Genomic DNA, 12,729 nt, shown 5'->3' on the forward strand with positions numbered 1-12,729 from the left:
TTCTTTGCAAGAACCCTAGCTGTAAGTACATTTCCACTTGAAATGTATCTAGGTATTCATTCATGTTGATTTAAACAATGCCCAACTCTAGAGGACTCTGGCACTTTATATAATAAAAAGCTAGAATAGAGAAACATGTGTGCGGAAAACATGGATGGCTGAATAGATTCACGGATGACTTGCTGCTGTATGAGGATATATTTCTTACATGGCTGGTTGAGGGGGGGGTCGCTCTGAAACCTTAAAGGACTGAACCATCAAATGGACAGATGCTTTTTTTTTTTTAAACAAAGCTACTGCTAGATTTAGGGGAGAATGCAAACAAACAGGTGGTTAGCATCTCTTGTCTAATTTATTAGAGATTCCAGCTGTCACTAAAGTGTGTGTGGACTTAATAGTTGGTGGAAACTCAGCCAAAGACTTTGGTACTGTTAACAACTACAGCATGCATTATGACTACTTTTTTTTTTTTTAAGAGAGGGCTAGACATCAATGGATAATGCATTTGGCTGAGAAATCTTCTATCTCCAGGGGAACAGTGCGCTCAACAGAAGTCACCAATGATCGAGGACTGCAATCGCTGAATGTCTGCTCTGTGACCTATGCAGAGTGAGGTTAATGTGATTGCTCAGTTCCTGGTGGAATTGGCTCAAACAAATAAGGAAAGAGGAGCTTGTGATGTCAGGGTAGGAATGGAAAGCAGCATCCAGATTTCTTCACAGTTTTCTACCAGGGACGGTAGCCCCTGGGGGTTTTGGATTCAGAACTTTGTCTCCATATTCTTTCAGAGGCAATGAATACTAAATATAAACACATGGAATTTCTTTTTTAAAAATTCCAAATGGATTGGAATCTCAACAGAGAAAAGACCAATGAGAAAATGACACAACCACAGCAGCAAAGTGAAACACCCCCTCCCCGCCACTTCATAAATAGCATAGGAAGCAGTTCTGAATATTTTCTAACCAGCATTAGCTCCCCCCCCACCCCTTTCTCCATTCACTGATATTACAGTACAGATTAAATTAGCTTGGGGAAAATCTCCGGCAGCAGCCGCAATTAGCAAACAGGCAGACTCCTTCTTGTGCTGCTTTACATGGAAAGAAAAAGAAGGCTTTCAGGGCACTCTCATTCATTGTCATGCCCTTGTCTCCAAGCCCCTTAAGCAACCCCAGGGTGTTCCTGACCCCTGACCCCGCCTCCGACCCAGGGAGGGAGCTTTATGGTACTTTTTATAGCACCCTGCTGGAGGATTGAGGGGCTCTGGGCTGCTCTCAAGTCCAATAAAAGGATGGCTTGCTGGAAAGGTCTATAGTCAAAATGTTGAGTGCTTCTGATGACCCTGGAGTCTTCAGTGTCTGTCAGGAAAACCAGTTTGCAATGGGCGAATCGCCATTCGAGAGCAGGGAGGTTTATTTTAGAAGGAGTGATGGCTGATAATCGATCAGTACAATGCTGATGCCTTATTGACAGTGTCTTCTGTCCTCTTGCAGGATTGCACACCACTCAAGAACGTCACGGTCATCCGGGGTGCTAAAATGGGCTTCAACACAATTGAGGCTCTACCACTCTCTGGGTCATCAAACCTTCTTGTTGCTGCTGCTCCTCTTCCCAGATGGGCCGGCTGCCCTTCCTCTTGCTGCTCATAACTTGAAACCAGCCCTGCCTCCAATTGTAAAAGACAAACCTTTCCTAGTGACTTGGAATGCACCAACGGCTCGCTGTGCTGCTGCCTACGATGTCCCTCTCCCCTTGGACTCCTACGGCATCCTGGTTAATTCCCAGGAAGCCTTTGTGGGTGGGAACATTACCATCTTCTACTATGATCAACTAGGCTTATATCCTTATTACGTGAACACAACGGTGCCACCCACTGCGGTTCACGGTGGCTGCCCTCAGAACGTCAGCTTGAAAGACCACCTGGAGAAGATGACAAGGGACATTGCTGTGGCCATGCCCTCACACTCTTTTGCAGGTCTCGCTGTGATTGACTGGGAGAACTGGAGGCCTCAGTGGATTCGGAACTGGGACAAAAAAAATATCTACCGGGACATGTCCCTCCTCTTGGTCAAGCAAAGAAACCCCCATTTATCTGATTATGAAGCTGAGCTGGAGGCCAAATGGGAGTTTGAGACAGCTGCCCAGAATTTTATGACAGATACTCTCCGCTTAGCCCAATCTCTGCGCCCCAGTGGCTGGTGGGGCTACTACCTCTTTCCCGACTGTTATAACTATGATTACTTGGATGACTTTGAGGGTTTCACGGGGCACTGTCCCCCGGTGGAAGTGCAACGCAACAATGACCTCTCTTGGCTTTGGGAGCACAGCAGGGCCCTCTACCCGTCCATCTACATGGAAGAGATGCTGAGAACTTCCCCACAAGGGAAGAAGTTTGTGAGGGCCAAAGTGGGTGAAGCCTTGAGAGTGGCTGAGTTGCCCTCTGCCCAACACTCCCTCCCTGTTTTTATGTATGCCAGGCCATTCTACACCTACACTCTGAAGGAGCTGAGCCAGGTGAGATTCTTTCACTGTTTTTCCTTTGCTTCCCCATGGACTTTTGTTCTGAGTCCAGCAGAGTTCTTGGGCATCAAGAAATCTGTGCCTGTTTTTTGGGAACTGTGTGATAACTAAACTTGACCTGTGGATGGAATCTTGTAGGACAAAAAGAAATGAATTTGATTCCCAAGTTTCAGGCTTCATTTGGGAATGGGAGAAGAGCTGTCCCATAGGTTTCTCAGCTAGAGATGCCAAACGGCATCCAAATGAGAATCACTTGAGAGATGAAAAGGGTGATGTGAGTGAGCCATTTCACTTGGATTAAAACATACTCTGTACTTAAAAATGGAGGTATTTTAAAAATAATTGTGTAACACTCTTCCTCTTGAATGGGCAGGATACACATAATTGCTTCCAGCCCTCCTTTAAAAAAAATATTATTTTCCCCCCATCTAGTTGTAAGATCACTATTTAACCTAGGCTTTAAATCCTGAGCAACCTGGGGCTAATGCAGAGCCTGTAATACCCGCACTCCACATTTTACATCATGGTATCAGCCATGCTTACCATTTTAAAAACCTTCTTCTGCTGATACAGAAAATTTTCAATTATCTCGGGAACAGTTCTGTATTTGTTCATTGTACAGCATTATTATGTATCACATTGCCTTTCGTAGCAGTGTGCAGTTCATTCAGCCTTTGGAAGGGGGTTGCATTTGTGCAGGGCTGAAGGATGACTGTTGGTAGCTGTTGGCCTTTACTCCCGGGTGGTGGCGTTGCAGTCCCCTTCCCAAAGAGCAGCAACACCCCTTCCTGGCTGGTGGAGCTTTTCCTTCCCTTCAAGCTGAACTGGGGCAAGGTGCTATTTCTAAGTGAAAGCAGCTTTGCTCTTCTCATCTGGCTTCTTTGATGCCTCTCCGTCTCTTTGGTAGTTTTTGAGTCAAGGCACCACATTGTATCAAATTGCTCCTTTGATCTAACTTAAGGGAGCTCTGTAAAGCCAAAAAGGGCTTTGTTCCTGGCTCTACTTTAAAAAAAAAAATTAACAGAAGAGGAACATTTTTTAAAAAGTGGATGTATATTTTAACTCAAGTGGGATGGCAGTCCAATTATGGAGGCTATAACCCCGATGATAGGTAGATGAGTGGATAGATAGAGGAGAAGCACTTAAAGAATGTCACAGTCCTATGTGCGCCAAGGATCGAAGCAGGAAACTTGTGTAAACAGGGAGATCAGCACGCTGGAAATGATCCATGGGGGCCTCTTGTTGAAAGTAGACCAGGAAGAGCTGGCAGAGAAGGTGAACCTCCAGTTATTGGGGAGGAATGGAGCAAAAGAAAGGGTCCTTTGTGATCCACCACCCACCCCCACCAAGATGGATTGACAGAAGAGGAAATGCCTTGCATAGGATTATTGTCATAGATTCATGTGGAAAAAAAACTAGAGGAGGATGATCTCACTGTGCTAGGAATAACCCTTTTTCCCAACCCTTGCTTCAACATGGCAAACCCACACAAGTTTTGTTTTCGTGCATACCTTGATTGAGAGAATGGTGTAGGGCAGGGGTGTAAAACTCACGTCATCACGGCGGCATCACGTGGTGTATTGTGACATTCCCCCCCCTTGGCTAAACCACGTGTGGGCGTGGCCAGCACATGGCGCATCCAGCCCGCGGGCCACAAGTTTGACAACCCTGGTTTAGAGAATCATGCAATTGGGAGGGGCTATTTAGGCCAAGTTCAGTGCAGGAGTCAAACTTAAAGCATCCTTGACAGATAAGTACCCAGTCTCTGACTGAATATATCCCATAAAGTGATAATTGACTTTATTACTTGTAGGGTTAGGAAATTTCCCCCAAGCATCTATTGAAGCAGAACATGCTTTCTGACAACTCGCATCCATTTTTTTGTGTTCTGTACACTGGAGCAAGAATTTTAACGGAGAGATTTTATTTCTCATGGAAGAGGTTACCGTAAGTGTCCTAAGGATTCAGAAATAAGATTAGTTTAAAAAAAAAAAACCCAGACAGAAAAATAGGAATTTTTAAAACTTCCAGTATCATGGAATCATCAGCATCAAGTATTGTGATTTGTTACATTTTTTAAAGAAATCTGATCACATCACTAGGGAACAATTCTAGAAGCAAGTTTTCACAAAGTAAATGGCAAGAGGTTGTAGGAAGCCCCCCCTCCCCCAGAAGAACGAAATATTTTGGGAAATATTAAAAAGGCAGGATAAAATAAAGGAGGAGAAATAAAAGAAAATCTTAAGGAGGGCAAAAACCAGCCCCAGTTTCCCTGCCCCAAGCAGAAACTGAGGAGGCCAGTGTTTAGAAATGCAGATTTGGTAATCCATTCAGAAAGATTGGGTCAAGACAGAAACAAAAGGTTGACAAAATTAGCTCAGACAAACACCTAGAATTTGCATTTTCTCTTTTGCCTATAGAGCCAGCTATGACCCCTACATAACCTCTACATGACCCACATAGGAATCCAGAAGGTATAAAAACTTACCCACTCTAAACTCCATTTTGTAAGCTGTCCCTGAATCGCATGTGGTTGGTGGTTCTGCTTCATCAATAAAGGGAACCTTTCTTTCCAATCAGCCTCCAGCCTCCATTTTATTTCCAGTGCCTTTCTCCCGGCTTGGAATTGGACCTGGATATTTCTTCCAACAAGGTTCACCAGAAAAGTCTCGACCTCTTCCTTGTTTATTAAATACCGTATTTTTCAGAGTATAAGATGTACCTTTTTCCCCCAAAAAAGAGGGTGAAAATCTAAGTGCGTCTTATACTCCGAATGTAGCCCCACACAGCTTCTCAAAGGGAGGTTTCAGAGGCTGAAAAAAGCATCAGAAATGAAGCTTCAGAAAAGAAGCGTCCAAACAGAGCTTCAGAGGCTTTTTTTCTGAAGTTCTGTTTCGGAAGCTTTCAGAGGCAGAAAAAAAAGCAAAAAAAAGCAAGGCACAGAGCTCATAACCAACGAACCTGTTGCTAAAATTCACCACTGGGAACAGCTGATTGGGGGTATTCCGGGAGGCCGATCCACCTGCCAATCAACTTTTTTCTTATTTTCCTCCCCAAAAACTAAGGTGCGTCTTATACTCCGATGCGTCTTATACTCCGAAAAATATGGGTATTTATTTTTTTCACATTTTTGAACTGTTCCTTCTTCCTCAGAGAGGGACTCTGGACAGTAGACAATAAAATGTTAAAATATAGAAACAGCATGCAAAAATCTAAAATTTAGAAGGGGGCAAGGAGGATTAAATCCTGTTGCTGCTAATTTCTTTGTGATGGTTTCTCTTGCTGTTCTAGACAGACCTGGAGTACACCATAGGGCAGGCTGCAGCCATGGGTGCTCATGGCCTTGTGCTCTGGGGAGACGCAGAATATTCTCGGAACCGGGTAACGTAGTTCCATAACTCTCCATCCTCTTGTCTTATTCTTTCTTTTTCAATTCAATTTTGCTCATTACTTGCCACAGAGTTGAGGGTAGATCTGAGGCTGTCTGTATCTCTTATTATCTGGTAATTTTTAGATCAGCTTGCATACAGTGCAATTTATTTCTGTAATAAATAAAGGGGTCATCAGAGATTTAAAATCCAGTGTTAATGAGAAATTGGGGGAAAAAAAATCAATATTTTTGACCTGGTCTAGAGATAGGCAAGGTGTCACATTTCAGATGTGGCTGAATTACATCTTCCAGCAGCCCCTATCAGGCTGGCTAATGGTGAAGGAATCTGGTAATTGTAGTTCAGCAACATTTGGTTATGCACCTTTGGACTTATCCTTCGCTTTGAAGTGACATCCTGCATCTGGGTTATACTATTTCAAGCGTTCGTGGCAAGTCTTGCATCGTTAGTAGCTATTCTGTAACAAATTAAACATCCATCATAGATAGAAAGATACTGCGAGGAATAATTATGGTCTGTCTGTTCTTCGGTTTCTTGACAAAGAAATATGGAAGAGCTGTTTTATTTAGAGAGGTATTCCATTATGTGAGTTCTGACAACTGTTTCAAATGGTACAGCCAAGACCCATTATTCCCCTTGGTGAGAATGCCGCATGGGGCAGGCTTGCCTTGAATTTGGCCTTTAAAGAAAGATTGAAGTGTTAGGCTGACCATCTCTTATTACAGGTTCCATACTGTATTAGTGCAGTTTAGTGCATTAATGCATGAATAAAACACACAAGAGAAACAATATCCTTTCTGAGATTTCTCATTGGTATAACAAGGGAAGTGTTCTAAGACTGGCAATTTCTCTAAACGGCTCAGAGTCATTTTTGGGCAGTGCAGAAATGTAATAAATAAAAAAATATGTTTCCAAATAGTCTGTCAGTGGATCGTGATCTCAATTTGGACTTTCTAAAACTGTTATCCTATGGATTTCCTCAATCTGTAGCCCCCCAAGAAAGGTATTCTAGGGATCACATCATTTTTTTAGATTTCTTACCCCAAAATTAGAGAACTAGCGCTACTTCAGAGAGAAAAAAATCAGATACTGAAAACACTTTCTCCTTAGGCACTTGGTAGAATGCTGTACGTCTAAAATGGATTCAGCCTTAGCCAGGCAGATTTTTCTCCGGATTTATATCAATTATGGTAATTGCTGTGTTTCTTAATGTATATCTTCCCCTCTCTTACAGACCAATTGCTTAAAGGTTCACAAGTATCTGACAAGCACTTTAGGCCCATATATTGTCAACGTGACCAGGGCAACTGAGCTCTGCAGCCGTCATATCTGCAATAACCATGGCCGCTGCATTCGCCGGAGAATGGACTCTGACGCTTATTTACACCTTGGTCCTAATCCTATGGAGGGCATCTCCACTCTTGAGTTGGCAAACAGGACTTTAAGCCAACAGCAGAAGGTCAAGATGGAACAGGAGTTCGCCTGTCATTGCTACAAGGGATGGAGTGGCAAAAGATGCCTTTTCAAGGGGCACAGCGTGCGATTGTGGGCAGACAGTTGGTGCATTTACAGCACAGTTTTGTCTGTACTTTGGATAAGGTATTTATGAGCCATTTGGACTAGTTGCTATAAATATGAATATTGTGAAGCCAATACTGTAAAGTGAATCCTATATCTTTCCATGTGAGAAAGGTACAGGCATGGTGTTGGGTAATAAGAGGCATTGTCAAGTTGCTGTAACTCTCCCTGACTTCCCAGGATGTCCTTCTCTTGTGGTGTTTCACTGGGAAAGTTGGCACGTGTGGATTAGTCCTATCTATGCAGGACTTCCCATACACCAAGGATGGGCTGCTTGGGCTCTCCAGAGGTTGCTCGCATATATCTCTCAGTCATCGATGAAGGATTGTTGGAGCTGAAGCTTAGCCCTTGGGGAAGAACACAGATTTTCTACCCAGAAGTTTTTTGGGGGGATTTCAAAAAAGTCGAGAAGGTGGTTGCAACTGCATGATCACAACAACTATTTGGATTTGTTTTTTGTTTTTGCTTTTTTTTACTTCTCCAGCAGAACTTCATTCCTACCCCAGCAATACACAACAAATAACATACTTTTTAGTCTCTAAACCTCTCACCAGCATACAAGCATCCTTAATATTTGAGGTGCACGTTTTCCTAAACTGTGACAAAGACCGTAATTTCCTCTTTCTTTTGGTTGAATCAAAACTGATCTAAGCACATTATTTATATACAGAGCAAACCTTTCCTACTTGAACCAACTAGGTGTCCTCCAAAATGTGATTGGTGCTGTTTTAATTGAAATATGTATGTAGGTAAATATGTGTACTTGTCAGGCTACCTCTCTTATCAAGGAATGGGGGAGAGAAAACTTAATTTTTTTAAATTAAATATTTTTCATGTGACCCTCAGTGCCTTGGTGCTTCATTCTTTTATAATGCTATGTACTAGAAGCCAGAAATATATTTCATCTTGATTAGCCATGAACATTTTTTATTTATATGAGTTGGCTCTCATGGCTGTTTGTCTCCTGAAAACTCTCAAATCTTTAATGTCTTCCTCCTCTCTTTGTACTGTATACTGATGCTGTTGCTACATCCAGGGCCATTGCTCTAAAAGCATTGGAATACTTTAGACCAGGGCTGGATGTGTCATGCACTGGCCAGGGCCATGCTCGGTTTAGCGAAGGGGAAAAAAGTCACGATACATCATGTGATGCTGCCGTGACGATGCGAGTTTGACACCCCTGCTTTAGACACTCCTTCAGCTCAACCTACCTCACAGAGTAAGTTTAAAATTTGAAATTGGAGGGAGTGGGTTGACATACTACATCTAGAGGAAAAGCAGGCTAGAAAACTCTAGGTTGAAGTCTAGCAGGTGCAGCCTTCACCTTTAACAGCATCCCTGCCCAAGGAAAAACTGGCCTTGTTTCCAATCAGCTTGACACATATGTGGGTCCTCAAGGAAAAGATTGCTGCTTTAAAAGCAACCCATTGTTGCTCTAAGGAGCCACATTCAGACAATACAGACAAATGCTGGTAGAGTGGCTTTGCAGGGTGATGAGAAATTCAATGCGCATTCAGACTGCAAGAGTTTGGATCATGCCGGAGCCCTGCAATGTGCAATGCATTATGCAGTTACTCTGTACCAATGGATGAGTCATAGAATGATTTCACCAACGTCCTAGCACAACTTACAGAGGGGAGGGCTGTTCACTCTCCGATGCTGCTCCGTATGATCAGGGCAGTATTTGTTTGCAAAGCCCTTATGCAAAGGAGGCTTTTGCAAGTAGAATAAGGCCCTCCGCTGCATGCCAGCCAATTTCTGCAACTCGGTAGAACCCAACCACACCTCTCTTTGTCTCCTGTAAAGGTGATGGGATTAATGCTTACACGTTCCTGCTAAAATGGGAATCATGAAGGCAGCATTTAACTTTGGTTGCCAACCATTTCTTTTTTCTGGGGGTGGTGCTTGTTTCTTTGGTCTGACTTCCTTCTCACACATTCCTGATGGAAAAGGTGTATTTGTGTTAGCAAGCTGGTTATGGCCGCTTCAAGAGAGTAGTTATGTCAACACAATGACCTTTACCTAGACGTTTTGTTGGTGTTGATTCAGATTTCATATATCCTATATCAGGGGTGTCAAACTCATGATGTCACGTGACATTTTTCTCCTTTGCTAAACCAGGCGTGACTAGCGCCTGACGCATCCGGCTCCTGGGCCAGGAGTTTGACAGCCCTGTCCTATATCAAAGGCCCCTAATCTTTTGGGCACCAGGGATCTGTTCTGTGGAGAGAAGTTTTTCTGCAGACCAGGCGTAATTTCGTGTGCTGCCTTCATCCCGTGTATGGGGCTTCGCTTGTTTGCATGCGGTTTCTGGCATGCGAGAGAACAGTGCTGGTCCATGGACTGTGGGTTGGGGAACCCTGTCCTATATAACTGCTGTCATACATATCAGCATTTGCGATCTAAACATCATAAAGTGTATTGGTGGTTGTTTGTTCTCTGAGCTTGCTATTTGGCTTCCAAATATTTTGTCACTAGGCTAGGTAACATCATCAGCAGAACTTTGGTTGAAGCATCTTGATTTAACAGCAAGCTCAGAGAACAAACCAGCAACAACATCTGCCACCCGAGCTACAAATATTTTCCCTCATCTCTAAAGTGTAGTGGATTGCTAACCCACATACCCATGGCTTGGGACAATTGTAACCCTCCTACTATACGACCATTCTGTGCTTTAAGAGACCTGGAGGCAGATGCTGTGACAAACATTACTAAAGTATAAAATGTAAGTTGAAATAACAAGGAAATGAAAAAGTGTGCAGAAAAGCATATCCATAGGGTGGAGAACAGGAATGCTGTTTTTATCAGAGACAGATTCGGGGGGACGGGTATTGTTATGTATCCATGGAAGAAAACAAGCCACTGGCTGAAAATTCTTGGTTATCAGATGCACACGTGCTCATGTGCTGGGATGTCTATAACAGCCTGAACAGCCCTTGTGTGCAATGCTACAGCAATGGAAATTAGCTTAATGCTAATCTGGTGTCCACAGAACATGAACTGAACTGCAATATTAGCAAAGAAGTAGAGTTGCAGTTGTGTCATGGGAGCACAATGCTACTTATTGCACACTCCCCAAACTGTAAATTTAATCCAGGTCTAGGTTCATTTAGTGCCCGTTCAAAGTTATATCACTGAAAAAAAAAAGTGACTTATGACCATTTTTCAATTATAACCTTTGTAGCATCCCCATGATCATGTGATCAAAATTCAGATGCTTGATAACTAGTTCATACTTATGACCGTTGCTTTGTCCCAAAGTCATGTGATCCCCTTTTGCAACCTTTTGACAAAGTCAATGAGGAAGCCAGATTCACTTAACAACCATGTTGCTAACTTAACAACCGGAGTGAGTCACTTAACACCTGTGGCAAGAAAGGTTGTAAAATAGGGCAACACTCACTGAACAAATGTCTCATTTAACAACGGGAATTCTGGGCTCCAATGTGGTCATAGGTTGAGGACTACTTGTACCACCTTTTCCTTATTTATTTATTTATTTATTTATTTATTTATTTATTTGATTGATTGATTGATTGATTGATTGATTGATTGATTGATTGATTTATATGCCGCCCTTCTCTGGAGACTCAGGGTGGCTTACAATGCATTAAGCAATAGCCTTCATACTTTTGTATATAACTGCTTAGTAGGGCTTTTTGCCCCCCCCCAAGCGGTGTTCTATTTTATACAAAGTCAGCTTATTGCCCCCACAAACCGGGTCCTCATTTTACCTATCTCGAAAGGATGGAAGGCTGAATCAACCTTGAGCCTGGTGAGAATTGAACTCACAGTAATTGCAGGCAGCTGGCAGCTAAGTCTACTTTAACAGCAGTTTAGTCCGCTGCGCCACCAAGGCGCGTAGATAGCTGTGGTCCACGTAGATTTATGCCTAAAATAAGAAAGCCCTACCTAATTAATTGGCTGTTTTTGCTCAGAGCAGGAATTCTGAAATGGACAGCTTGTACACGAACTAGAATTGATTCCAGCCTCTTCTCTTGGAGAATGACAGCTCTTGGCTTACTATTAAACCTGGATGTTAAATAAAGATGGATTGTTTATAGCAGATCATGTTTATCTAGGCTCATCATCTGATGGCAGAGATGCCTACTGAGTAAGCTGCTTACTTGCACCTCTTTGTGTGAGGATCTATCCGATGTATTAAGTACTTAACTTCAATCCTGGGCAAGGGAATTATGCCACGTGGCCTACTAATTTGGAGGCATAATACTCAGTTTTAGCTATGGCACAATGACATTCCTTTGCTTTTAAATTACAAATTGACCAGCTTATTATGAAATGCATGGTGCCTACCCACCACACAGAAGTTCTAGCTTTAATATATCCCAGACAGAAAATTCAGGCTATGTTCACCAAGTACATTCTCTAGAATATTTTTTCCTGTCCATTACTAAGTATGTAAAAATCTAACTTCTCTCAAATGTCTCTCGCCTAATAATGCCCCCAAATGCACTGAGCATCTGTGCCAAAAACCAGCTCATGAATACAGTTCTCACAGGGTATTTTTGTGATTCTTTTGGGGAGTTATAGCTGAGGTTCTTCTTGCACCAAAACGTGTGAGCTGTGAACACTGAATTGAATCAATAATGGAATTTTTTTTTTAATTTGATTTATATGCTGCCCTTCTCTGGAGACTCAGGGCGGCTTACAATGCGCTAAGCAATAGCCTTCATCCTTTTGTATATTTTATACAAAGTCAGCTTATTGCCCCCACAAACTGGGTCCTCAATTTACCTACCTTAGAAAGGATGGAAGGCTGAGTCAACCTTGAGCCTTGGCGAGATTCGAACCTGCAGTAATTGCAGGCATCTGGTCTTAATAACCAGCTTAATAACAGGGTGCCTTAGACCACTGTACTACCAAGGCTCTGTGATGGCATTGTGATGGCATTTGATACACAGAAAGAAGAAACGAATGGATCTCAATGCTTCTTTGGTATTTAGGACCAGATAGTGCCATGCTTTAAAAGGGCAACCTACAAAGCTTTGGAATTCAGCATAAATATACCATGTTTTCTTCGCTATGCTTCAGCTGCAGTTTAGACATCTTTCTTGGCACACAAGACATTTTTAAACCTGTACTTGAAATGTAATTGTCAGTAAGTCATAATCAAATGAAATTAACTGAACATGTTATTAACACCTCAAAGGGATAGTATCAAGATCATGAGAAGTGTTACTATCGCTTTGTACTGTCTTGGTAAGATCACATTTGGAATACT

The 12,729-nt window shown here is 42.5% G+C and overlaps 1 protein-coding gene across 1 annotated transcript; it reads left to right on the forward strand.

The window, feature by feature from the left end:
* Positions 1–499: 499 nt before the first annotated feature.
* Positions 500–7,518, forward strand: LOC139310210 (hyaluronidase-4-like). Its single transcript, XM_070934370.1, has 4 exons — positions 500–609; positions 1,494–2,514; positions 5,812–5,901; positions 7,144–7,518. Exons 1-4 carry the CDS (start codon positions 500–502, stop codon positions 7,516–7,518), a joined length of 1,596 nt encoding a protein of 531 aa, XP_070790471.1.
* The last annotated feature ends 5,211 nt before the right edge of the window (positions 7,519–12,729 follow it).

The sequence above is a fragment of the Pituophis catenifer genome, unplaced genomic scaffold, assembly GCF_029215685.1.
Source record: "Pituophis catenifer annectens isolate HBS135680 unplaced genomic scaffold, rPitCat1.0.hap2 SCAF_2, whole genome shotgun sequence".
NCBI classification, from domain to species: Eukaryota; Metazoa; Chordata; class Lepidosauria; order Squamata; family Colubridae; genus Pituophis; species Pituophis catenifer.